General features: G+C 39.1%; 1 protein-coding gene across 1 annotated transcript; it reads left to right on the top strand.

Annotated features, from left to right (window-relative positions):
• Positions 1 to 145: 145 nt before the first annotated feature.
• LOC124263904 (RYamide receptor-like) lies at positions 146 to 27,966 on the top strand. Its single transcript, XM_046698633.1, has 4 exons — positions 146 to 374; positions 23,472 to 23,600; positions 25,960 to 26,366; positions 27,706 to 27,966. The coding sequence occupies exons 1-4, from the start codon at positions 146 to 148 to the stop codon at positions 27,964 to 27,966; spliced, it is 1,026 nt and encodes a 341-aa protein (XP_046554589.1).

Raw genomic sequence — 27,966 nt, 5'->3', positions numbered from 1 at the left:
GGAGTCGTGGTTGAAACCCCACTCATCAGCGCATTAACATGAGGACTACGGAGACACAAACTGACAGAATGACACTTTTGATTCTTACATACCATACACAATTAGAGGATTTGAAGTGTCAGAAGATGCATGTGTAAAGATCACAATGCCGCTGGGGAACCTGGAGATCGTGTTTATAGTGCTGACGGGGGTGGTGCTGTTGTTTTCGGTGTCCAGTAATATATTGGTCATAGTGTTGGTGATCAAAAACCCCAAGCTGAGGAACGTCACCAACCTCTTCATCTGCAACCTGGCCATTAGCGACATCGTGCTCGCCGGCTTCGTTCTACCTCAGAATCTTCATGATGTTTCTCATCCAGCAGATTACTATGAAGGTAGGACTTATAGTAAGGTACGGTGAAATATGTATATAGAAGCATTTCCTTGTTTTGGTCGGTGCTAATAAAAGGGCTAATGTGTACAGACTTCCAAAACGATCCCACATGAAGTTGTATATATTAGAAGAAAAAGAATATAAAGAGATCATTTAACGAGAAAATATGTTTGGATTGAAATTCGTTATAGTCGAGATTACACTTTCTAAAGAAAGTAGGCATTCTATAACTTGGTTTTGTGTCTGTGGGATGGTGGTGGTGGGTGGGGGTGGAGGGAAAGATGTGTTTTCCAATCCAGGATTCGAACCAACACTCTCAGAGTCAGGCACGTAGTCGTAGAATTATTGCAATTACTGTCTTCAAACTTGTATATATTTGAATTCGCTGTATTAAGTCTCTTCTTACGTGAAATATTGATTCAAACAGCGTTAAACCCAACTTACTCACTAACCTGAGGCTCTTCAGGTGCTTGATAAAAGAATTGTAAAGTATTTATCGTGAGTATTTATTATCCAAAACACGTTTGGAATATGACCAGATTAGATTTTAACGATGTTTGAAGTAGATTTTAGATTTCGGGGTGTTACTGGCCTATAGTGAGAACTTACGGTTTTAGATTCAGAAAGAGTTTAGACCTCCTTCCATCAAGATTTAGACACAAACCTGAAAAGGATTAGAGCTAAACTATCTTCTTGATTTTAATACCTATACACACCTCTTCACCATGCAGCCGTAAGATGGCTATACACTGTAAGATATAACAGGAAAAGACTTTCAAGAATTCGAATTCCATCGGTCGGGATGACCATTTTACTCGTCAAGGGTGCTCAATGGCAAAGTCATCACTCAGAGAATCATGGAAATCAAGCTGGTATTCATGTACGGAATGCACAGAGTTTTTGGTTTATGATTGACTGGCTATTCAATTTAGTTTCACTGAACGAATATAGACGCGAATAGACGCCGCGTCTCATTTCATTATATTTATGCCAGGAGTCTCGGGGGCGATGGGGTAGTCTAGCGGTTTAAGCGTTCGCTCGTCACGCCGTAGACTCAGGTTTGATTCCCCACTGGGGTACAATGTGTGAAGCCCATTTCCGGTGTCCCCCGCACTCACTCATGAGTCTCAGCACCAACAAAGTTGGCTGGTTGTTGTTTAACGCCGCACTCAGGATTATTGCAGCTATTTGGCGGTGGTCTGTAAATAATCGGGTCTTGAATCAGACAATCCAGTGATCAAGAACATGGGCATCGATCTACGCATTTGGGATACGATAACATGTGTCAACCAAGTCAGCGAGCCTGACCACCCGATCTCGTTAGTTGCCTCTTACGACAATCATGGGTTGCTGAAAACCAATTCTAGACCCGGATCTTCACGGGTTGCACCAAAAAAGACGGGCTGACTAACAATCCATGGATTTAATATCGATCTCTCTGGTCAAGATTATTACTGACCTTCTTAAGTTCATCCATGACATTTACTTGCTAAGTGCACTGGTCGAATAGCGAGTTTTGATTTAACTTTTCTGTAGTGACGTTTTATGAGACGACTTGCAGTACTAGACGTGAATGAGTGTACAGTATTTTAGCATTATTCCAGCAAAGGAGAAATCAGAATTGGGCTTCACACATTTTGTGAAAGACGCAGGTGGTGTTATTCTGTCACGGATACTGATTGCTCTCACCAAGCATTGCTTTATATGCATTCTGGCACTTTACTTTCAAGTCAGCCTTTAGGCCAAACTGGACTGGTGGGTTTGTTTTGCTGTGCCGAACATTTCTTTCATATCCCTTGAAGAAAATATATACGAAATTTCCTCTTTTACAATAATCAAATTGTTGATTGGTAAACTATTTTACGAATAAAAGAAAATGGTTTGTATGAGCAAATCGATACGGGATAAGAGTTTCTCCTTCAGACCAGATGTTTGTTCTCGGTACTGCTAAACAAACATATTTCTCCCCATTAACGTGACAGTAGGATATGATTTCCAATCATGCAACCTCGACATGGTGGACAAAGGGTTTTCCAATACGAGCTTTACGATAGATCTTGCATCAACGGCATAAACATTTTAAATAGAAGAGAATATCTATAGTCCTTGACGACTACTGTCAATACAATCTCGGCTATCTAGTAGACATTTTACAATTTTCGGTTGTTCAGTTTGAACTTTGAATCAATGTTTTTGATAGTGGATTTTACCACTTTGAATCTTGCACCGTAAAGATCGAGGAAGCTGCTTTCTGATTTAGCAATGTCTACTAATTGGATGAAATCACATCAACATGTGATGACTGACTGCCTGAGTTTGGTTTTACGCCGCTTTTAGCAATATTCCAGCAACATCACGGCGGGGGACACCAGAAATGGGCTTTACACATTGTACCCATATGAGGATTCGAACCCGGGTCTTCGGCGTGACGAGCCAACGCTTTAACCATTAGGCTACCCCACCGCCCCAACATGTGATGAAGATGCGATGATTATGCAGTCGAGATGTCCTTCTCTTTGGTCCTGGCAAAAAGATTGGCATCAACAACAGACTTGTTGTTCTTGACACCCTTTCCGCACTTTGTTTCGTATCGATTGGAAATAAACTGGCTCTAAATGTAGGTGAAGCCAAGTTGACATCAATAGCACGGTCCCATTATTATTACAGAAAGGTCAAAAGTCGGTCCGTCAGCTGATTGGCTAGTTTGTTTGAGGGCCGCAGATCAGGTATACCACGGTACGGCTTCAGGCAATAAACACACATTTTCATAGAAATCGTTAATTGTTCGAGTTATGCTTATCCCTTTTGTTCGAAATCGTTAATTGTGCGAGCTATGCTTACCCCTGGTGTCACCACTGATTTAACAGTGATCTATTCATATATATTTTGCCTTTTTCGTTGAGTGGAATCTGTTTAGGCGGAACCTGTTAAATAAACATGTATGTGCACCAGTGAAAGACAAGCGCATATCCTGGGCTGACCCGTGAAGATCCGGGTTAGAATCGGTCTTCAGTAACCCATGCTAGTCGTAAGAGGCGACTAACGGGACCGGTTGACACATGTCATCGTATCCCAATGGCGTAGATCAGTGCTTATGATGCTGATCACTGGTTTGTCTAGTCCAGACTCGATTAATTATAGACCGCCGCTATATGGCTGGAATATTGCTGATTGTAGTGTTAAACAACCAACCAAACCAAAGACATTCTTGGTTCATAGAATCAGTGATACAATTATTCTTTCTTGTTGCTTTCAAACAACGATTCATAGACCGTGTATTACAAAATGATTCTTGCTTTATACATTTATCCAAAGATTCTGACTCGTTACATGATTCCTACAAACATTCATACTACATACATTTAAACAAAGATACAAACTCTGACTGAAACTCTTGAAAATATAAATTTTTCTGAAATGATTCACACTTGAAACATTTACAAAATATTCATAGTTGATACATATATACTCAGCAGCAAAAAACGTCAGTACGAATTCAAAATTAGATAGGCACTGTAATGAAATCATTACAGAAATGGACATAATAAGCGGATCAAAAACATTTTTGTGTACAATATCTTGACACGCCAATGAATAACTCAGCATAATTTCAAGACATTACGTGAACGTTTGCAGTCCATTCAGACCCTTGACTTCAGTATCTAGTGTGACCACCACGAGCGGCAATAACTGCAGCACAGCGTCTATGCATGGAGTGCACCAATCGATTGATGAAGGCCATTGGCACCTGGAACCACACTCTGAGAAAGGCCTGGCGCAATAAATCGGCTGTGTTCGGCCTTGGTATGACATTATTCAGTCTCCTCTGAATTTCATCCCAAAGATGTTCAATTGGGTTTAAATCAGGACTAAGGGCTGGCCACTGCATAATGTTGACACCGTTCTGCTGTAGGAAGTCCCGTGTAGCTCTGGCAGTATGGGCCCGAGCGTTATCATGCTGGAAAATGTTGTTCCGGTGACGTGCAAAATGTGGTATGACGTGGGGTCTGAGAGCTTGGTCGATGTAGCGCACTGCTGTGATGCTGCCTCCTCTCCCTGGACCAAGGTTCTGGAACACCACAGGACCCACTCTCTGGTTCAGGCCTATTCCACCCCATACCATGATGCTTGCACCTCCCCATGAGTCTCTTTCCATAACACATTGGTCTGAGTAACGCTGGCCACGTCGTCGCCATATTTTTGTTCTGCCATCTGCAGTTGATACGCAGTACCGACTCTCATCTGTGAACAGAACAGTTCTCCATTGCCTGTATCGCCAGTTTTGGTGTTGTAGGGCAAACTGTAGGCGTTCACGCCGATGACGAGGGTGAGGATAGGTCCACGGTAAGGTCTACGGCAATGCAGGTTCCCGCTGCTAAGACGTCGGAGTACTGTATCAGTACTGATTGGTCTACCTTGTGTTCCCACTGTCTGGCATGCTGTTTCGGATGCCTGCATGAAGGGATTCTGTCGCACAACATGGTGGTCTTGTCGACATGTGGTCACCCTTGGTCTGCCAGTACGGGGGCGATCATTTGTGGTGTTGGTGGCCCTAAAACGTTGCTGCAGCCTGTAGATGGTCGAACGTTGACCTGGAAGTGATTGGCAACGGCCAGCTTCAAGTCTTCCTAGCGCCTGGTTCCTCTGAGCTGTCGTGAGTCGCGGCATCCTGCTGACGTTGTAATGTGAATGTTTCAACCAGGTTTGGGGGTGCATTTTATAGGGTTGGTCCTTGTGAACAGCACGTGCAGCATAAGCTGCATGAAAACATGGATAACACCGTACTATCTCCGAGATCAGGTTGCGTTTTTGAGACCATTTCCTGGGTTCCATTCTGAGTTTGGGAAGGAATGTCTTTGCTCAGGTAAATTTGGAGATGTTGTCAAAATATATTATCAAAACATTAAATGAGTTTACAGTTATCCGTTTCTGCGAAGGAAAATTCCAAACTGACGTTTCTTTTGCTGCTTAGTATACTTGTTACATGTTACGTTAAAGCATAGACCCGTAATGATACATTAAAATGATTCATGCTTAATACATTTCAACAGAAAATCCTATTGTATACATTTAAACAGAGTATCATACTTGAATAAAAATACATTCAAACTTGATATATTGAAAGACAGATTCATATTTGATACAATCAAAACAATTCATACTTGTTACATTCCCAGACAGAGATTCATACTTGATACATTTAAAAAACATATTTATTACAATTAAACAAAGATTCATACTTGATACATTTAGAAAACATATGTATTACAATTAAACAAAGATTTACACCTGATACATTAAAAAAACATTTATTAATTCAATTAAACAAATATTCATGCTTGAAAAAAATAAGAGATTCTTTCATGATACATTGAAAAAAGAGATTTTTACTTGATACACATTAAAACAATTCATACAGACACCCATTTGAAATTAAACGCAGAAACCATTATTCTCGGATTCAAAGAGAGAAGAAATGATGGACTGGATTTCATTTTCATATTACCTAAAGAATACGTATATTCTAGAAAGGTAGCAAACATTGTACCTTCTCTCGCTAGTCTGAAACCAAAATTGAATTAAAATTACCAATTACACAAATTTAATGCATACTCTCACTGCAAATACGGCACTTTTGTTACATTTTGGTCGTCTTGCCACAATCCATTTACATAGATAATGACTTTGTAATTTGACTTGCTATGTATTACAACAAATATGCTGACTTGTTAAATGTGCATGAAATGCTGTACCCAGATCAAAAAGAAAAAAGTGATAAAAATAACCCCAAAATACAAAACAAAACACTTCATACATTTAAACAAATATTCGTACTTGAAAAAAGGATTTATTCAGCGTTTTGTTTTAAGTGTCAATTTCATAGCAGTCATGTTGGAGGTACTGTTAATATACACACAGCCAATTACTGTTAAGCATTTGGACGATTGAAAACCTGTAACATACTATATCTTAACCTTTAACCCATCAGGCTTCGGCCACCCGTGAAGATCCGGGTTAGAATTGGTCTTCAGTAACTAGGGGTGACTATTGAAGGGAAGCAACTATTGCAATAGCGATAGTCTTTAGTCTCACAGTCCCTGAAACACATTATTTTCCCCAATGCCTAAAATTAGTACCTCCCTGCAATGCTAAATCTCTATATGAAGAAAGTCTAGATTTCGCCAGGGATAGGGAATCTCCCAACTCACTGGGGCTCCTTTTCAATATATATGGGTTTATTTGTTACTATCGAAATTTTATATATTTATATCTTCAGGGACTATAGTCTGTTTGCAGTGAAAACGTACCGGTGAATTGCACTTTAAACAAAAATGTAAATCGAATAAATTGAAATTAAGATTGCGAATCCTCATAATTTTACCTTGCCAATTGAACATTTAAATCTTAGATTTTTATTCCACTTAGGAAAAAAGTTGTCTAACAAACGATCATAGTTTCAAATCGCTCATATTGGTTTGTATTACAAGGGGGTAAGCGCAGTAGTTGGAACAGTGAAACAAATGCACGTGCGGTACGTGATGAGCGTCAACTTAGACCAACCCTCCTTGTTCTCGGTGTTTCATTTAATGTGCATACCCCTTGTAATGCAAACCAATAATACCGATTTGAAACTATGATCGTTTGTTAACCAACTTTTATCCTAAGTTGAATAAAATTCCGAGATTTAAATTTTCAAATGGCAAGGTAAAATTATGAGGATTCGCAATCTTTACTTTTTTGTTTAAAGTGAAAATCATCGGTACGTTTTCACCGCAAACAAACTAAGCGTTAGTCTACGATAGTCTTATTGCAACATACTATTGCGATAGCGATAGTCCATTGGGACCAACTATTGCAATACTATTGGCATTGCAATAGTTGTTTGTTTTTCTCGTTGAATTGTCTCATTTGAAGTCATTTCCCAAACAAATGTATAGTTTATATGAATTAAAACAACGTTGAAGTAGTTTCAGTCTCTTTTAATAACTGACAAGAAACTTGAAACTCAGATCACGTGAACAGTTAAAACATAAACTTATTGCTATTCACAATTTCAAACTCCGAGTCGCATGCCGTGTTTGCCGCCATGTTTGTTAAAGAGGTAACAGGGGCGGATTAGTCTAAATCAAAGTGAACGAATCTGGTACTTCCTGTATTTTGCGCTGCGCATTTATCAACGGAAGTCAATTACTAAACTATTGATAGTCACACATACTATCGATGTTTCGATAGTTTTTCGTTTCTAACATCGATTAATTGCTATCGGAGACTCAACAATTGCAATCCATCGATAGTTCGATGCGTCGTTACAGCACTATCAGTAACCCATGCTTGTCGTAAGAGGCAACTCACGGGATCGGGTGGTCAGGCTCGCTGACTTGGTTGACACATGTCATGGTATCCCAATTGCGTAGATTGATTGTCATGCTGTTGATCACTGGATTTTCTGGTCCAGACTCGATTATTTACAGATCGCCGCCATATAGCTGGAATATTGCTGTGTGCCGCACAGCGTTAAACAAGAACCCAATCCGGCTTCGACCAAGTAGTGTCAATCATTTGGACGATTGAAAACATATAACCTGCTACTTCTTAACCTTTTACATGTCGGACTTCTCCCTATGTTAAAAATAACTTAACCGTTGGTGTATTTTATCATTACGTCTTCAAAGGACTAGGGGGTTGTGGGGTAGCCTAGTGGTTAAAGCGTTGGCTCGTCACGCCGAAGACCCGGGTTCGAATCCCCACATGGGTACAATGTGTGAAGCCCATTTCTGGTGTCCCCCGCCGTGATGTTGCTGGAATATTGCTAAAAGCGGCGTAAAACCAAACTCAGTCAGTCAGTCAGTCAGTCAAAGGACTACATGAGAGGTATTTTAAAGACTTTTCCAGGATAAAAACAACACTCACACTATAAATACAATAGAGACTTCAATAGTTTGCGCCAAAGATGTATGCTGTTTAGTGCTTTCCAAGTTTCTGTCTGAGGTAATTGGTTTGAAGCCAAACGTATTTTGAAAGGTAGTCATTCCACCACTGTGGTTGCAACTGATATATGTATAGACGCTCATTAACAAAGTTACTATGATATGTCCATGAAATATGATTAAAATTCCTTTTCAACTAATCTCAAGTAGCCAGACAGTATGGTATTAATCTAGTTAATAAGATCAGTATTTTTATAACCTCATTATAATAACATTTTTTTTTATAATTGATAATTATTATTTCCTGCTTCCCCTGTTACAGAAAAGGCGCAAGAAAACTTAATTGATAACAGGAAAAACAGGATTTCTTTCTAACGAAGCACAAAACAACAACACCAGACACCACAACACATTCACTCACCAATCACACTTACAAGCTTCAAATATTTACAGTCAGTTTAAGTTCAAGTTCATTCAGCCTATATTTTTTTCCATTAGGGAAGAAGAAGAAAGAATTCAGAAAGTCATTTACAATTTGCAAAATCATGATATAACATCCATTTTTTATAAAACTTATCTTGTTCACTTTTACTGAAGGATATATTCTTTTCAATAAAATACCTATCTTGTAAATAATGTCTAAAATGTTTAAAACTAAGAGTAGTTTTTAATACCTTACATTTATATATGAAGAATTTAGCTAACAACAATATTAAATCAAACACATCATCAGTATATACATTTGTTCTCATTCCAAACACAGTAAGTTGCAGGTCCAATTTCATGTTGTGAACATGTTGACATTTATCATTCAATAATTCTAGAAAACATTTCCAAAAAGCTTGCACATGTTCACAATACCAAAACAAGTGGGGGATTGTTTCAACCTCACAAAAGGTACATAAATTGCTTTCAGTTAATTTGATCTTAAATAAAAATGAATTAGTTGATAGAATACAATGTATAATCCTGAACTGAAACCATTGAAGTTTGGTATCCCTTTTACTCTTTAAAGGTTTTTAAAAATATTTTTTCCCATTCAAGTTCAGCAAGCATACAATCCTCCCACTCATTCATGAATTTTAAGTTAACATCAGATGCAATCAAAACATAGTAATAACACTTGGCTCCCCTCTTAACAGACATCAGTTTTCGATTAACTGTATTACCATCTAACTGCTCAAAAGAAGTAGGTATCATTATCTTTAACTTAGTTTGATAACTTTTAATAGCCATGATAAGACCGTTATAATGGAGAAAATTTATGTCAAGTTCAAAAGTGTTCTGAAATTCCTCGAGAGTACGATATGTTCTGTCAAAATTGATAAAATCACGAATCTGACTAACACCTCTCTCAATCCAAGCAGAACAGAAAATAACTTCTTTACCAATTTTTGAGTGCTTGTTATAATAGATTGGTTCTCTGATGAATTCATCAAATGAACATGGTTGAATCTTATGTGCAAACGTGTCGAAAGCAGAAATACAATCAAGCCAAAATTCATTCTTAATATCTTTGGAGAGTGTACCTGAAAAACATTTACCAAATACAGCTAATTTTTTCATTTTGGGGGAGGAAGCATAGCATAAAATATTTCCATTTGGATTCATAGCCAGTATCCAACAACTTTCTCATCCAAGACAATTTTAAAGAACTAACATAAGAAGAAGCTTCAACCATACCAAGTCCATCAACCATACCAAGTCCCCCCTCTTTAACAGGCTTACAAGCAACCACTCTTTTGATCTTATCAGGTTTACCACTCCAGAGAAATTTAAATAGTACTTTGTTTAATTCATGCAGGAAGTTCCCTGGGGGGTTTGGGAGAGTAAGAAAGAGATAATTCAATTTTGAAATCAGTAATGATTTTATAATAGCAATTCTACCAAGTGGTGTAATTATTCTTTTCATCCACCTGTTGATAATTAACTGAATCTCAAATAATTTATTTTCAAAATTCTTTCTAGCCATAACATTTAAATCTGTTGAAAATATTATACCTAGGAGCTTAAAATATTGTGGATTCCATTGTATGTTTAAACAAGGTAAGTATCTGATTGAACTGTTCTTTCTTGCCCCTATCCATATTACCTGAGACCTTAAGACCTGAGATATCAGCAAAAAAGTTCAAAGTGTCAACTGTAGCTTCAAAAGATTTCTGAGAACCATCTAGAATAAACTCTGTATCATCTGCATATTGCGTAAATAGATACTCATCCTCATTAACTGTAATTCCATTAATATCATTATTCTTTCTTATAAGACCAGCCAGGATCTCGACACAAAGGATGAAGATATACGGAGAAAGAGGATCGCCTTGTCTACAACCTCGTTCAACATCAAACCAAGGAGACAATGTACCATTTATAATCAAACAAAATCTGGCATCATTATAAAGAATATTGAACCACTTGATAATGTCCTCTCCAAATCTAAAAAATGATAATGTCTTATTAATAAATGACCAGGAGACAGAATCAAATGCCTTTTCAAAATCTATTAAAAATAACATTCCAGGAATATCATTAGATTCTGTGTAATTCATCAAATCATCTTTCAAACTTATGTTATCACCAATATATCTGTTAGACATGAATCCTGTATGGTCAGGGCTGATCAATTTTGGGAGAACACGCTTGAACCTCTCAGCAATAACAGATAAAAGAAGTTTATAGGCAGTATTGAGAAGTGTAATAGGTCTCCAGTTTTTCAAAAACGGTTGGGCTTATCTCCTTTTGGAATACAGGTAATGATACCTTGCCTCTGAGTGACTGGCAGGTAACCACTAGCAAAGCTATAATTAAAAGACATTAACAAGGAAGGGGATAAATCTTTCAATTTTTTTATATATAAAACGTGAACCCATCCGAACCAGGACTTTATTATTCTTGGCCTTCTTCAGACATTTTAGAAGTTCATCATAAGTTATTGGACCTTCTAATGAGTTCGATTCTTCTTTATTGAGCCTACACAAATCTTCCTCAGAAAAACATTCATCAAGGTTACAATCTTTCAAGACATGATCCTTGGAAGAGTACAATCTTTCATAAAAAGACTTTGCTTCAAGGACTATATCGCTTGTACTCTCTAGAACAGACCCATCTTCCAGGTCCAACTGAGACATACCCTTATTCACAAAATTCCTGTTTTCTAGATTGCAAAAATAACGACTAACCTCCTCCCCTTTCGTCTATCCACTTAGCTCTTGAGCGAATAATAATGCCCTCCATCTTAGCTTTGCGAATCTCCTCTAATTCTGTCCTTTTTCCCTCCAGTTCCTTACAATCTGATAAGTTGGTTTCTAAACCTTTTATGTCATCTAATAAATCTTGTTATGAAATAGACTTTCCCCTGATTTCCATTAGAAGAGTTTCCAAAAACAACTGATCATTAACAGAAAAATAAATTTCACCCAAGTTGACCTCATCAATATCACTATCATGATCCAATGAAGGAGCATATTGTCTGACAACATTATTGATGGTTTCTTTAAAAGAAGAAAACATATTTAGAATCCCTTAATAGTGAATTGCTGAATTTCCAATATGTACTTTTATGATCATCATTTTCAGAGAATTTCATTTTAATGTCAATAAGCGAATGGTCTGTTCTGTATCCAACATTTATAGAGGACTGACAAATAAATGATTATAAATTCTGAGATACCAGGAAAAAATCTAGGCTTGCTTGTCTAATAGGATTAGGACGCCTCCATGTATAGCTGTGTACTTCTGGGTTATGGTCTCTCCAAACATCTACAAGGTCAAGATCCCCAATCATCTCAATGACTTGCTTTCTAGCATTAGGGTTGTATATATGTTGATAATTAAGTATCCAAAGACTGTTGTAGACACAAATTAAAATCCCCAGCTATGATACAATGAGAGTTTCATCCGCATTTGGACCCTAAAAGAATCGTGTATCTTGTAATCGATGTTATTAGAAAACATGATGGCGACTGCCCGTTATTACTATTAAATAGAACATTAGAGCCTTATTCACTTCTAATAAAAGGTTCCTTTTCTTTCAAAAAACTGGGTATCATGCAAAAAACAGATATGATAGTTTTTCAAATTCAAAACATCTTTCTTTTAGCATAATCATTAAGGCCCCTACAGTTGACTGAACAAATAGATATATTTAAGTCATCCATTTAGACAGGTAAAAAATATTGTTGCAAGTTAAGATGTAATATTCTAAATATGTTGCACAAACACATGAACAGTTTTCAGCCACCCAAACACACAACGTAACATAAACAACACTGTCTGTACGACATGCACTTAGTTTCAGACTAGATAATACAATGTAGCAGAACTTAGTCGTTGTGCAAGTTTGAAGACAGCAATTACACAATTTCACACATCATACTTTACAAATAAAACAAACCATGCTATAACTTCCCAATATACGCATGCAACTCCTAACGAACACAAAAAGATAAAGTATCCAGAGTCAGCAAGGTAAAAGAAAAACATTTAAAATAAAGTCCATAGCTTGATGTCAGGGTAAACATAAGTGAGTTACTTCCCTTGGGAGTGACGACGTTTTACCCAGTATAGTTCAACAATAGTTGTCTCCCTTGATTCTCGAGCCGTCTTTTGAAAACATATATCATCAACGATGACGCATTTTTGCAAACGAAAAACATCTGTTCACAATGTGTGAACAACACAATGGTTTATAAGATAATCATTTCACATTTTTTCTCCCTTTTTTTGGAACAATAAAGAAATAAAAACAAATGCAAACCGTTCTGTAATTTATAAAACAAGATCCACTGAACTGTATCGCAAGTTCGGGGCACAACATCTTAGCCTAAATGTCTCCGATCCATTTTTTCCAAGTATCAGAAGGTGAATTTTTCACCATTATGTTGACATCCAGGTTGGATTCATGTATCCTCGCGAACAGTCCAGATTTCCTTAGCTCCTTGACTTTCAGCGGCAATTTTCCTCTCTTCTGCTTTAGTACAGGCGGTATTCGGTAAGAACACTCTGTTTCCCTCCCTTCAGAACACTGGAGATATCCTTGCTCCTAGCCGAGTTCAGCACAACATTTCTGTCAAACATCGACATGAATTTGACAATAATAGGCTTGGGGCCTGGGATCACTGAACCATCCGGTCTTGGCATGCGGGGTAAACGGTGAGAGTTAACAAAAAGCATTTTAAGAAAGTAAGATTGTTTATGGATAACAACTTCTTTTATTATTATGATGCGACGTTTCGGTATGGATTCTTATACCGTTGTCAAGCAAGAGTGAAGTACTACAGCACAGAACATATGTATATCTGTATATCCCTATATACATGAACAGGGATTAACTAATAACAACATGTAGGTATGAATCAAGGGGATTAACAACAACAGCAAGGCACGGTGGTAATACTGTAGTGACAATAGGAGGAAGCCAATCGTCCTAGAGGCAGAAACAAAATATACTTCACTCTTGCTTGACAACGGTATAAGAATCCATACCGAAACGTCGCATCATATATAATAAAAGAAGTTGTTATCCATAAACAATCTTACTTTCTTATTAGTCACCAACTTCAAAATGCCAATCAAACAGATCAAAAAGCATTTTGTCAACTTTAGCGGGATCGATTTTCAGCATTTGCAGGATGACTTCTTCCGATGTTTTCTCTAAGCCATAGATAAGGAGATTTCTTCTTCTCCAGTAACATGAAGTTTCTAGAAAGTTTCTTTTGCATTGTTCAATTTCGGCACGCAACTTATCCTCGACTGCTTTCATGGCCTGTTGAAGGCAAGTGATTTCCTTCTCATGCACAGTTAAGCGAATCTTCGATAATGTCCACTCTTTTCGTGACTGCTTTGATTTCTAGGGAGAGTTTCTGACAGATATCAGTAGTTTGTTGGTGCAAAGGTTACTGTGGAAGGTGGCGTGGTCGTGTCCGGTATCGTCTGGCGCCAAATCGGTTGAATCGGGCTTACCGTTGTGAAAGTAAGTTCCCAAATTGCCGTCTTTAGGTTCCTGGGATCCTGCTTTACCTTTCTTGTTAGTTTGTTTTGATCACTCATGCTGACGATTAGATGAGATTTTGTCGGAGTTCAAACGTTAGGCGTGTTCACCAGCCACTGCGCATACCGGAAGCATTATAATAACATTTTGCTCGATCGCGACCATTGGTACTGTGATCAACTAACGATATTGGCCGGTGGTCAAGTGGTTAAAGTCTTTGCTCGTCTCGCTGAAGGCACTGGTTCGATTTTCCACATGGGAACAAAATGTGAAGCCAGTTCCTGAAGTGAAATTACTTGAATGTTGTTAAGAGCGGCATACGATACTACTCACTCACCAGTGGTTTTGTTTTAGAATTAGTATAACTGACTATTTCAGCCATGGCTATATAGTAGTATATACAATGTACACATCCCAAATACATGGAATTGGGGTAGATAAATAACTGGTGCTGACAAGCCAGACGGGTGTATCTGTCATATGTCACGTTTCAAATCAGATGTTTGTATTTTAAACTGTTTAGCATCACCGACTGTCAGCTGGGCCGAGCCTTGTGACACATAGATACCGTGATCATCCACAAAATTATAGCGATGAAACCTTTGTCACGTCCAAAATAAATCTCTGCAGAAATCAGAGAATCGACTGCATAACGAGCGTGGGTTTACGATTCGCTGTGCAGAAGTTCCGATACCAGGTGTTCTGGAATAATAAATAAAACTGTTGCCTCCATATCAAAATGTTTCTTTTGACAGGTACGACTCTTTCATTTACAATTCGGTAACTACGCCTAAACGGTACTTCAAAGACGATCAAAGATAACTCGACTGCAAAGAATGACGTCATGGATCATTGTTGACATTATCGATAAGACGTTTCAGACCGTGTTATATTCCTTCAATTATTACTCTTTACTAACTGAGCAAGGTTATCGATCGGGTTCCGTTCGCCAGAACAAATATAGAACCGTTCTCAGTCTTTGTGACGGCATTTGGAATGGATCCAGTGATCACAAATTGTTTGACATTTGCGTGATAAAAAAGAACATTTACGGTTTCTTACTAATTAGTTATTGACACACTGACATGCCCATGTACCAGTATCTATCCATGTATTCATAACCGTCAAACATTGATTTTCAGTTTGTCCCATAAACTTTATCTTCTGATTTGCCATTTTCCTGAATGGCATCATTGCGTATCTCTGATTTTTAGTGATCCATTAATATCATTTTCATTGACCTTCTCTGCCACAAGATCAGAGGAACGGTGGGGTAGCCTAGTGGTTAAAGCGTTCGCTCGTCACGCCGAATACCCAGGTTCGATTCCTCACATGGATACAATGTGTGAAACCCAAATACTCGTGTCCCCATTGTGACATTTCTGGAATACTGCTAAAAGCGGCGTAAAACCATACTCACTCACTCCTGAAAGTAACATCTATATCCCTAGTCGCACCATTAACCCTGTAATCATTTACATCCGAAACTAAAACACACAATTAAGTTATATATTGATATATTTCAATCAAATAGTACATGTCGAGGAATTATGTTAAAATGAAGTGACGCGAAATGAAAATAACACCTAATGGCGCCGGGGCTCTTTTAGAAGGGGATAAGCCCAAAGTGTAGTTTTTAGTTTAAACATATTTGATTCACAATGTGAAAAGGATCGGGGACAAGTTCTTTCAACTTATAAAACCCCTCTCCAAAGATATTTACAATAACTAATTACATCACAAGCAATTATTAGAAACAGAGACAGAGAAAGATTGACAGTTCACGGGAAATGCTATAATACAAAAGGTGTATGGAGAGAAGACTACTGGAATAAGTGTACCTCTTTACTAATCCATTAACAGAAAATTGAGAATCCGTATGAAATGGAAACTATGAATGCTATGAATTAGTGGCACTGCTGGCCACTCAAGGAAGGAGATTCAATACTGCTTGACGCTCAGTGGAGGCAGATGCTGTAAACTCATCATTATCTCACGCTGACGTTCTATATTTGTTCCATGGCCAAACGGAAATTAACAGTTTACACTTCCACAAAACGTATTATTATGACATAAATTGGTGATCGACTGCGACATGTGATCTTTCTCTGCCTTGCCACATCATGTATAAATATGTCACATGCTAGTAGCATTATGTATTTGTACAATGTGAACTCAAATAGAAGAAAAGATGCTTGAAGTTGGAGAGACGTTGGAACAGGGGATCCTTGGGAACAGTGGAAACTGAAAGTAGCGGTAAAATCCATCTGACATTTACAAAAATTTACAAACTTTGCAAATATGATTTTTACAAAAAATATTTTTTGGGTAAATCATGTTATTTTTTCTTGTGTTATGCCTATATAGGTCGTGGTCATGGGGAGATAGTGTTTTTTGATAATGGCCATGGCGTTGTCCAGCGGTCTCGAGGGGAATGCGGGTTGATGAGCTCCCTCTGTAGGTTAATTGTCACCGACCAGAAGAGTAACTTTGAAGAATACCGGAACGAGTACCACACTGGGGCAATGATTCACTTCGTTTATTTCTCACATTCATAGAACAATAGCAAAACAAAAAGCAAGAAAACAACAAAACCTTTAAAATTGCCCCCCTTAGATCTATTTAGTTCGAAAACTATTAAAAATATCCTTAACTCGTCATACACAATTGAGGTATATGTACGCTGTAACACAAAGCTAAAATTTAAGCCGGTTCAAACGGGGATCGGAGATCAACATGTTAGCGGGGTATGTTGACAGCAATAGATTGGGTCTCTGACTAAACCTGACATTCTCGTGAAGGTAAAATAGAGATTTGGTTGAATTACGTTTTAATGTAACTGCAGGTAAAATATATACCGTTCCTCTGTTCCTTGCCTTCCTGGAATGGACATTGTCGTGCTGCCACCTGTACAAACGCAAACGAAGTATGTCAAAACTAACCAAAGTGGGCTTTGGAAAATATTATACATTTAGTTTTACCAATGCGCGACAATGCGACAATGGCTGGTTTTCGAACGGCCAACAAGGCAACAATGTCCCTTCTGGGAATCCACTTGTTTGAGCGACATCTTTATAAATGAAGTAAGCGCGTGGACAACCAATGAAAGCTCAGAGCCTTAAGTCTGGGGTTGCTTGGAAACTAAAGTGTAATAGTTTTCAGGATTCTAAGAATTGCATGTGTGATAGCAAGAGGATTTAGTCAATGACACGATATTTTGCGAGTCTGCCCCGCGTTGATGTGCATATTTATGGGTCGCAAGAGTCCTTTACAGCAAAACTGTATTCAGTGTGGACTCAATGTAGGATTAGATAATTCCCTACTGGCTTCAACACACATACGTAATTGATTACAGCTAGCGATCAAAGGGATTAAGGAATAAATAGAACATTAACCCGCGAATTTGGCTTACACAATGGACATCTGTGCAGCACATCAATAGGATTCACCAATGGCTTAATATGTGTCAGTAGGTGAACGTGAATCACATGGATTCAGTTGTGCGTTGATCAGTCAGTTGTTTCGTCTAATCATCTAATCATGATGTCAAGCTGTCACAGAACGCTGTTTGAGGAGGCGATACAGCAGTTAATGGCCAAAGCAGTCGGATTTGACGCCTTATCCAGTTCTTGTTTTGTAGGGCGGTGGGGTAGCATTGTGGTTAAAGCGCTCGCTCGTCACGCCGAAGCCCCGGGTTCGATTCTCCACATGGGGACAGTGTGTGAAGCCCATTTCTGGTGTACCCCGCCGTGATATTGCTGGAATATTGCTAAAAGCGGCGTAAAACTAAACTCACTCACTCTTGTCTTGTATTCAGCTACTCGTTTGTCTAATCACGATACCAAGCTGTCACGGAAAGCAGCTTATCGGTTGAAGAGGCGGTGCGGAAGGCCAAATGTTAAGCGTTATGTTTTGACGCCTAAGACGGTTCTTGTGCCCCGTCGAGACACTACCAAAATATTCGGTAAAACGGCAAAACGAGCACACTCGCTTACCGATGGCGAGAACCCTGTGGGGAGCGAGGTAAGGGTGGGTCCCCGGTATCTCGGGAAGTGTGTGAGTATGCTTTTACGCCGCTTTAAACAATATTCCATAAATGTCACCGCGGGGAACACCAGAAATGGCCTTCACACATTGTACCCATTTGGGGGAATCGAACTCGGGTCTTCGGCGCGACGAAGGAACGCTTTAACCACTAGGCTACCCGAACGCCCCCACGGGTAGTGAATGGTCAAGTCCTGTGGCGCGTATTGGCTGAGTGGGTCGTCAGATCCAAGTTAACGTTAACCATATTTTCAACGCTTGTCTACGTCATTTTTACGTGCAGACTTTGTTTGCTTAAATATAGATTGACGTTTATTTAGTATTTTCTGCTACTAAAACGTATTCAGGTCAGTTTTAATACAAGTTGGGGCCTCCTTTTAGGCAGGTGATATGTGACAGGTGATAACACGACCGATTTCAAAAAGGTAAATGACAGACATGTGGAGGACATTTAAAATTTTGACGTAACGCTGAACAACATGATATCTGATGCAATTCTCTAGTTTGACTAATACTAAAATGACGTAGAAAAGAAACCACACACATTGTGCGTTGGGTTAATTTAAACAATACCGTAAACATTTAAAAAAGGTTTTCGAACTTAAAAGTGACAGATATTGAAAACATTTTTGGAATATAATCCCAAAACGCTAGGTGTATACTTTCTTTTGTACGTCAGTTCAGTGGACTGTAGAATAATCCCACACTTGAGGTGATTAGGTTCGTGTTACAATGGAACCGACCGCGGCCGGACATGCAAAAGACCTCTCAGTTCTACTCAAACTGTCGGTCGGAACTAGCTACGGTAACCCTATCTCTGCGCTACTCAATTTAAACGATTTTGATATTGACCTTATGCTACACGTGCACTGAACATGGAGCGCTGCATGTTGACTTAGTTTCAACAAAATCAGCAAATGCGCTATTGTGCCGCTGGCTTCTCAAGTCCTGCGAACAATGATAATACGTGTCTTCGCGATAAGATACCATGCTGGTCTTCAAGTCTTCTTTCCTTGGACGGAAACACTCGCCCACTGACCAATATGTGTATGCCACGTCATCCGAGATAACATGATGTCATTAGTCAGTGTGATTGTTGTATTCACCCCTTGGGATCCAACACAACCAGAGCACAATTAGGATTACGTATACATCAGCGATATTGCTCTCAATTATTCTACCAGGAGAGTAGCGGATCTTAGACGTGATCTTGCGTGATTAAATGGTATTGGTGCTATTAGAACACAGTTAATCTTTAGAAATGTGACATGTTCTCCAAATGCTACTTTTCATATTTTCCTGAGAGCGCGAGTGTGTTATGTGTGTCTGAGCGCTACAGCCTTCTGTTACAAATTATACCGATGGATATCTAACGACAAATACACATTTCAGGTATATCTCCTAACTGTATAGTTTTTCAAAGTTTCGAGGTGGAGGAGGTATTTTTGCTTTCATAAAATGCAATGTAACACCCCCACAATGTAACAATGTAACAATGTAACTTGAGACGTTGTCACGGAAGCTGGCAAGAGACGCTCATTAATGACGGAAGCAACGCTGGTAGGACATGTAAATCTCGAAGCTTCCTATTTGTCTTCGCTACTAAAACGCTGAAATAAGATATTTATCAGTGGGAAAATAATTGACAGCAAAACCAATCGTTTTCTAAGTAATACACGTCATTGGGCAGATCAGATTGTTCAGTTTCTCACGTTGGTCTAATTAATCAACACAATTCTATTTATTTCCTGATATCATTTGGCACTTCATTCCATAATTCTATATTCGTCTGAGATCTGCTTATCTGATTCGCGTTTCTCCGGCGGCACATTTTCCTTCCAAGACGTGGAGGGAAAGAAGTCTCCATGATTGACAGTTCATGTAAACAGCGCAGAGAGTATAAATTCTTGGAACGAGCGAGCGAAAATGTGGAGCAGCATATGTGTGTGTTTATCGATTTGGTTTGAGAAATCAGCATGAACGGGCAGTTCTGAATGGTAATGGTGGTGGATATTTTACACATGTTACACTTACATGTTTTATGATGCCCGTGTACTTCATCAGGTTACAGATAGTCTTGTCATTTTGCTAACATAATCCATTATCTGAGACTAGTCTGCCCGGACTAATGCTGTATGTATAGTAACATAAATGATCTGCGACAAATGAGTCCTAGACGCTACGACCCCTTCACTGATCAAACACTAAGTAGCGATTAATTTCTGGGTCATTCACTGCTCCTTACAAACTGATGGAACCTTGTATCTTAGGGACCGTTCATATATCGTGTGTGTGCGTGTGTGTGTGTGGTGATTTGTATGGAGAAGCATGTACAATGTGAATGACCACCCTAAAAGTCTCTTATATACTAAGTGCCCCCCCCCCCTATCATGTTCAAAATCAATGACCCCACCTTTCCCATAATTTTTAAGCCTAACTTTGAAATATAATAATCATGCACAGAATTGCTGTTCATGTGTACAAAACTGATTACTCCCCATCTCCCCAGAACAAAATGGGTGACCCCGCCCCCCCCTCCTCTTAAAATCATCATCATCATCATTACAACAAACCCACCCCACAGCCCTAGCCATAAATTATGAACGACCCCTTAAGAGTCGCGTTTCTGACTTTGCTACGACAGTCTTTACAATACACGGCGCGAGGGTGGGACACATAAATATTGGTATGGTTCCATCAAACCAATAATTGTGGTGATATGGAATTCGAACCTCCGGCCTTAGACCACTGGGCCATCCCAGCCTCAACTTGACCTCTTTCTGTGAACTAAAGTTTACTGAACCATATTCCTGTGTTATGTTTTTAGCATAATTATACATTGTTGTCAGATTTGTAACGGGTTACTAATTGTTAAGCTGTAATATAGGACCACCTGATTCACCTTTGTCACCACTTAACATTGAGTATTGGGGTTCTATTCTGACACAGGTTCGGAAGGGCCTTAAAACAGACATTTGAATACATGTAGTCATGAATCACTCCGATTAACTCTCGCGTCCACTAAGCATAGTCACCTTTAAAACGTCCGATAAGAACATAATTCGTTGTCCGCTCGGCAATAATCATATATTAGAAACAGCCATGGTTTTGCTATGATCGTCACGTCCTTGCTTTCAACTGTTAAGGACTCGCCCTTCTTTCACTTTACATGGAGTTAGTGAGTGAGTTAATACACAATGAGCATCAGCGATGTTTCCAACACTTACTACGATGCATTTAACGTTATTGCACTGCAGCACAGGTTAACAACTGACTTTACTTTGCATGTGTTTGTGACAAGCGGAATACCGCAATGGACTGGCAAACCGAAACATGAGTCTCATTAACCAATTCAGACAATGACCTACTTTTCAGCCGATCAGAATTTTCTCGTGTGAAAGTGAAAAGAGACACTACAAACAACAATGGTTACACAAAATTCCAATTCCCTGTTTCATAAGAAAATGGTATTTACAAATGAATTTTAATTTTAAACTTTAATAACATCGTATTTCTATATTTTATGGCGCGGTGTAGGCAGCATGACCTTAACTAAGACGTCACAGACTGCTCCTGTTTGATGAGGTCGTAAAATGATTCAGAATTCATCTGGCTCACTGGTTACACCTGTTTTGTGTTCTTTGCGCTTATTAAGTGTATTTTTGTGAGGTAAAATGTGATTGATGTAATATCAAGGCCGTACAAGAATGCAAACTTTTCTAGCGGCCGAGCCTCATTTTGAGATTTCCACGATTTCCAGATTTCCGTTTGTCAGAGTACGTTGCACGTAGTGTAGCAATATACACGTGATTAGATGTATCAAATAATACTGATTAATAATTATATATACAGTTGAATGAGTAGGTCTCAAAATTCTGTCCTGGTTATTGTACTAAGTTGCACTATAGGACGGAACCCAGTCGGCAGGAAACGAGACTGTTGTGTAATCAATGTTTTAACTTGATTGGCAGAGATTTAACATGATTATGGATATTTTAAAACTTTTTGCGGTGCAAAATGAATGCTAAAATACCAAATACTTGACATCAATCGCGTTTCGTGGTTCATTAGGTTGCCAGGACGTCGATGGTATTCAACAGTGCATTAATAGAAAAGATGTTAGTGTCTTGACCCCATCCATGGCAACATTTGGCCTTAGAGTCAGTTTCAAAACGGAGGAAAATGAGTGACTTCTTCGGTCAACAATATTCCGGATGACACATATGAGCCAAGACCCATGGAGCAAACTATCTTCATTAGACAGGATCCATTTTCACCACCCCCTATTATGGGTTAATGGACATCTATTCTGCCACGTATCCCATTCGCTACCCCGGGGTGGAATGTGAGAGTAATTTGTGCTTCTATCATACTGATTCGGGTTCTCTTAATTTTCTTAAGTGCCTGGAATGCCAGGAATAAGGTTTCCCCAACATCCTCATTATACGATTGTATAAAGGCTCAACAGACTCCATGGCGTCTGCTGTTAATTTTATGTTTGAAATAGACACTGTCCTATTCTGTTACTGGTTCGAAGCAATGGATATTTTATGTTTGAAATAGACACTGTCCTATTCTGTTACTGGTTCGAAACAATGGATATTTTATGTTTGAAATAGACACTGTCCTATTCTGTTACTGGTTCGAAACAATGGATATGTGGGGACATGTTATCTTTTCGAAAAATGGCATCTTTGCTTCTGGCATAATGTTCTGCAAATGTTTTATTGATTTCTACTATTTTTCTTTATTTCATGACACTTTTCTTTTCTTTCACGTCAGGTAAAGAGGTGAGCTGAGTTGAAATTGGGTTTAACGTCGTGCTTGAGAATATTTCGCTCATATGACGACGTGCATGCGTGTGTATGTGTATGTGCGGCTGCTTGTACTAGCCCAGACTTAAGCTGGTTTTATAGTGCTAGCCCACTGAGATAATATGCCGCAGTGAAGCATGAATACCCCACTCAGACACATTATACTGACTCCGAGCCGACCAGTCCTTGTTGTACCCATTAATGCCGAACGCCAGGCAGGGACCAACAAGTACCATATTTTAACGTCTTTGGGTATGACGATCAGGTAAAGATCATGTTTCAGATATTTCCATTGTAAATTATATATTGGTATACATTTGTTTCAGGTATCGTGCTGTGCAAGGTAACCAACGTCATGCCCATCTTCTGTATCGTAGTGTCCATCTACAGCCTGGTCGCCATATCATGTGAACGGCGCAAGGCCATCCTAATGCGGGTCGAACCTATGCGTCCAGGTATTAGACTAAGTCCAGTAGTAGGTTGGTTTGGTTGTTGTTTAACGCCGCACGCAGCAATATTCCAGCTAGCTATATCTCGGCGGTCTGTAAATAAACGAGTCTGGACCAGACAATCCAGTGATCAACATCATGACCAGCTATCTACGCAATTGGGATACGATGACATGTGTCAACCAAGTCAACGAGCCTGACCACCCAATCCCGTTAGTTGCCCTTTACGAAAGCATGGGTTACTGAACAGCAATTCTAACTCGGATCTCCATGGGTCAAATCCAGTAGAAATTGCATTGGACCCGGACATTTCTGATAACAGGCCAATTTTGTGCTGAACCTGACCAGAAGGGTGTTATTGGTCACCATACAAAACCCAAAGAAAATCAAGGTTGTGGAAATACATTTGGGGGCATGGTTTGGGGGATGGGGTCTATTGTCTTTTCCCCCACGTTTCAGCGGGGATACACTTATGATGATTACATACGTAATCATACATTTCTAGTTTGTCTTCATGCTGGTTTGTATTTTCATTTCTAAAGAAGCCTATTTTCATCAAAATTTACAATATCTTAAATATTTACCGATGTCGGCCATCTTGAATTCAAAATGGCCGCCATATCAAATTAATTTTACTGTATATAATGAGTAATGGATCTCAAGGTTTATGGTTTAAATTAATATATATAATATTTCATTAGCTTGCTCTTTGCATTGCGTAACTTCAATAAGAAACACTCACTGACACCAATCTTTTGAGATATATTACAGAGTTTCGGATCAAAACTCAAAATGAAGGAAATGGAGCTTGAGGCTGATACTGTTTGCCTCCCCTGACGTCAGTTTGCCTCTGCATGGTTAAACCTGTCTCACTCTCATTAAGTAACATGTTATGCGTGACTGATGCTGTTGGCAATCTCATAATACAATGAATATTTTTGGACAAAATCATTCCATATAATAAGTAACCTATTTTTCATGACACTCAGTACTTCCTCAGTCATCAGAACATGCATGGCAGCAATTGAAGATATACAGAGATGAAATAACAAAATCACAATACAAAATCTGTACAAGTGTCCAATTCAGTCCACATTATTCTTCATCAGCAGTGGTGTTGGGATTAAGCAGTAACCCTTACACTTAAAATGAACGGTACAGGGAATTCTCTTACTGGAAAGACTGCAGTTGGAACATAGACTTGAATTTGAACAAGTACATCTAATGCCTTTGAGAAGATTGTCAGGGGCAGCAGGTTTTTCTGTGATTGTACCACGACGGTGCCATCCACAGTTTGGAATCCATATTCGTACATTTCCAACCCAGTTTGGAGGTGAATCCACAAGGACGGACACGAAGAGAGTGTGAGTAGCATGCTCTGCTTGTGGGCATCTCTCCACAGGTAGACATTTTGTAGCAAACAAATACCTCAGTACATAAAGGCTGCCCCCTCATCAACAGTGTTATACAGAGCACTGACAAATCGTTCACCTGCTAAACGGACCATGTCTTTCGAGGCCAGATTTGTTTAACGCCGCAGCGGCGACTAATGGCTTGTCAGACTCGCTAACTTGGGTGACACATGTCATCGTATACTCATGCTGTTGATCACTGGACGTCTTGTTAATTATTTACAGACCGCCGCCACATAGCTGGAATATTGCCGAGTGCGGTGATAGACATCAAACAAACAAATCTACAGAGGGACAAAATTGAATAGGAAAACTGTTCATTAATTAGCTCAGGTGAAAATAAAACGCCAGGATGCGTGGGCGATGGGAAACACAGAACAAATTCTGGAGAGCGATACATATATATATATATATAGTCTGGCAGAAAACTTAGTGTTTGGTCACTTTACTCAAAAACGGAAAGGCTCAGCACAGGTAAATGAATCAATAGCACACCTGGCTGTTCCACTGTCTGCACCCCTTGCACTCCTCCCTCATAACAAATAGTGAACTGTGTCAGTATTTCCTTGGTAGTTTGTTAAACAACTTTTTATTATTAAATCATAATTCATGAAATTCAAAATTCACAATGGTAGAACAATTATAATGCATCATGCAAAATTAGAAAACGATAGTACTTGTAGTTTTTGAGTAAAGTGACCAAACACTTCACGAAACGTTTTCTGCCAGACCTTTTTAACACGTCTATTTAGGAGGACACTAAGGGATCCTAATGTTCTCTCATTAATGTTCTGTTCAATTTGTGTTTATTCAGCTACTGGAAGAAAGCCAATTAAGAGACACGAAAACGCTTTCCATAATTACAAGAAATCTCTACCAAGGCAGGGTCTTGTGTATATGTGTCTATGAATCACCGTCTTATAGTTATGTTAAAGGGATGCCATTTTTTGTAGGTCATGCAGCCTTAAAAATCATCCCAGTAATCTGGATGGGAGCAGCTGTCCTTATCGTCCCCACAGCCCTCGAGTACTCCGTCTACATCAGCGTCTCAGACGACGTCAACATCACCGCGACGTCATGCGCGTCAGTCACCTTCTCCTCAGCTGCCTCCATCACCAACGGCTTCGTGCTGCTGCTGATAGCGTACATCATCCCCCTAGTCTTCATCCTGGGCAACTACTGGCGAATAATCAACTTCCTCCGAGAGCACGGGCTATGTGATAGATCTGGACGGAGGAAGAGCACAGCGAGAGGATTCTTCATCTACCGCCATCGTATAAAGATTACCAAGATGCTTATACTCGTAGCAGCTCTTTTCGCCATATCGTGGCTCCCGTATTTTATACTTCTTATATCACAGGTAAGGTTCTGTATAGTTGAAAACATTTCTGGTGTCCCCCGCCGTGATATTGCTGGAATATTGCTAAAAGCGGCGTAAAACTAAACTCAGTCAGTCAGTATAGTTGAAAAAGGGGGCGGTGGGGTGCATGTAGCCTAGTGGTTAAAGCGTTCGCTCGTCACGCTGAAGACCCGGGTTCGATTCCCCACATGAGTACAATGTGTGAAGCCCATTTCAGGTGCCCCCGCCGTGATATTGCTGGAATATTGCTGAAAGCGTCGTGAGACTAAACTCACTTACTTACTAGTTGAAAAACTATATTTTAAGTGTAGTCTCCTTTAGCAATGTTAAATGTTTTGTGTAAACGTTAACCCCTCTCCCGACAACCCTTACTGGATGACAATCGCTTCCTAACTAGACTCGCGACTCGCTGTGATCCTTCAGTAATCGTGCTGTCCTTTGAGACTTCATATCTTAATTCTGTGTTCCTGTCCTAACGAGAAGATAACACGCCATCCGGGCATCGCTACCCTTTTATGTTATATACTGTGCTGTTTTCAATTTGAAAGTTACCTGTCATGTGTATACAATCTCCGCCCTTCATAGGTGGATTAGCTTGCGAATCACACGAAGTTTTGTTTCTAATCAGTACCAAACAATTACCCCTCTCTATGAGGTCATTATGAATATACCGTTTGTATCGTTTGATCTTACAATTAAGAAACTGATCGAAGATGAGTTTCCGATAAAGAATAAACTTTCCGTAGAAACTAGTATCTTGGTAATAGCAGATTATTGTCTGGTGCCGATGTTTTATACATAATGAATAATAGAAGGCAGCCTGAGGGTATTGGTATTCTCTAGAGGATGCGAGATCGCGCAGAATCACTGTATTTTAAGTTCTGTTCGAGACATGCCTAACCTTTTGCGAACACCTCGTTTCATCGCTGATCTTTATTAAGTTTCTTTGCAAACTAAATAAATGTAAAGCCAAATATGTTTCAAAAGGTAAATATTTAGATGTTTTCAGAGGCGTTTTTTAACCACATGAGCATAAATATTTTTCAGTTTTATTTTAGGTTCGAGATGTTGGACGTACAAACACATGGAAAAACATAATTTACTCATACGTGTCTTGTCATTTTGTCTTGAAGTTTGAGACAACTTCCCTGTTTATTTGTTTTAGTCCAATGCTGCATGTGTAAATATAGAAACAAAAACTTTCTCTGAATCGTCAGATAAATATTTCCATAAGAATATTTCAGTTTTCAAAATTTGACAGTTAAACGAGACAAAAATGTCCTTAGCATAACTGGTCTGTTTTATCATCAGCAAGTTAATGATTTGTTTCAATTTTCAGAAAATATCAGGAAGAGATGACCATATGTTTGTTGGTGGCCCTGTGAACATGATCAAGATATCGCTGGCGTCGTTCAGTACTGCATACAACGTCGTTCTCTACGCCATCTACAACCGGAACTTCAGGGGAGCATTCATGAAAATGTTTTACAATGACAAAACTACTGGCGACAGTACAACCATCGGTTCCAGTAGCAGTCACAGTCGCAGTTCTGTTAGCCTCCCTCTGGCTGCCAGATCACCAATCGTCACTCAGATGTAG

This window comes from Haliotis rubra, unplaced genomic scaffold (assembly GCF_003918875.1).
Source record: "Haliotis rubra isolate DU_JTF1 unplaced genomic scaffold, ASM391887v1 Scf9, whole genome shotgun sequence".
NCBI classification, from domain to species: Eukaryota; Metazoa; Mollusca; class Gastropoda; order Lepetellida; family Haliotidae; genus Haliotis; species Haliotis rubra.
This window is presented reverse-complemented; position numbering and strand designations above follow the sequence as displayed.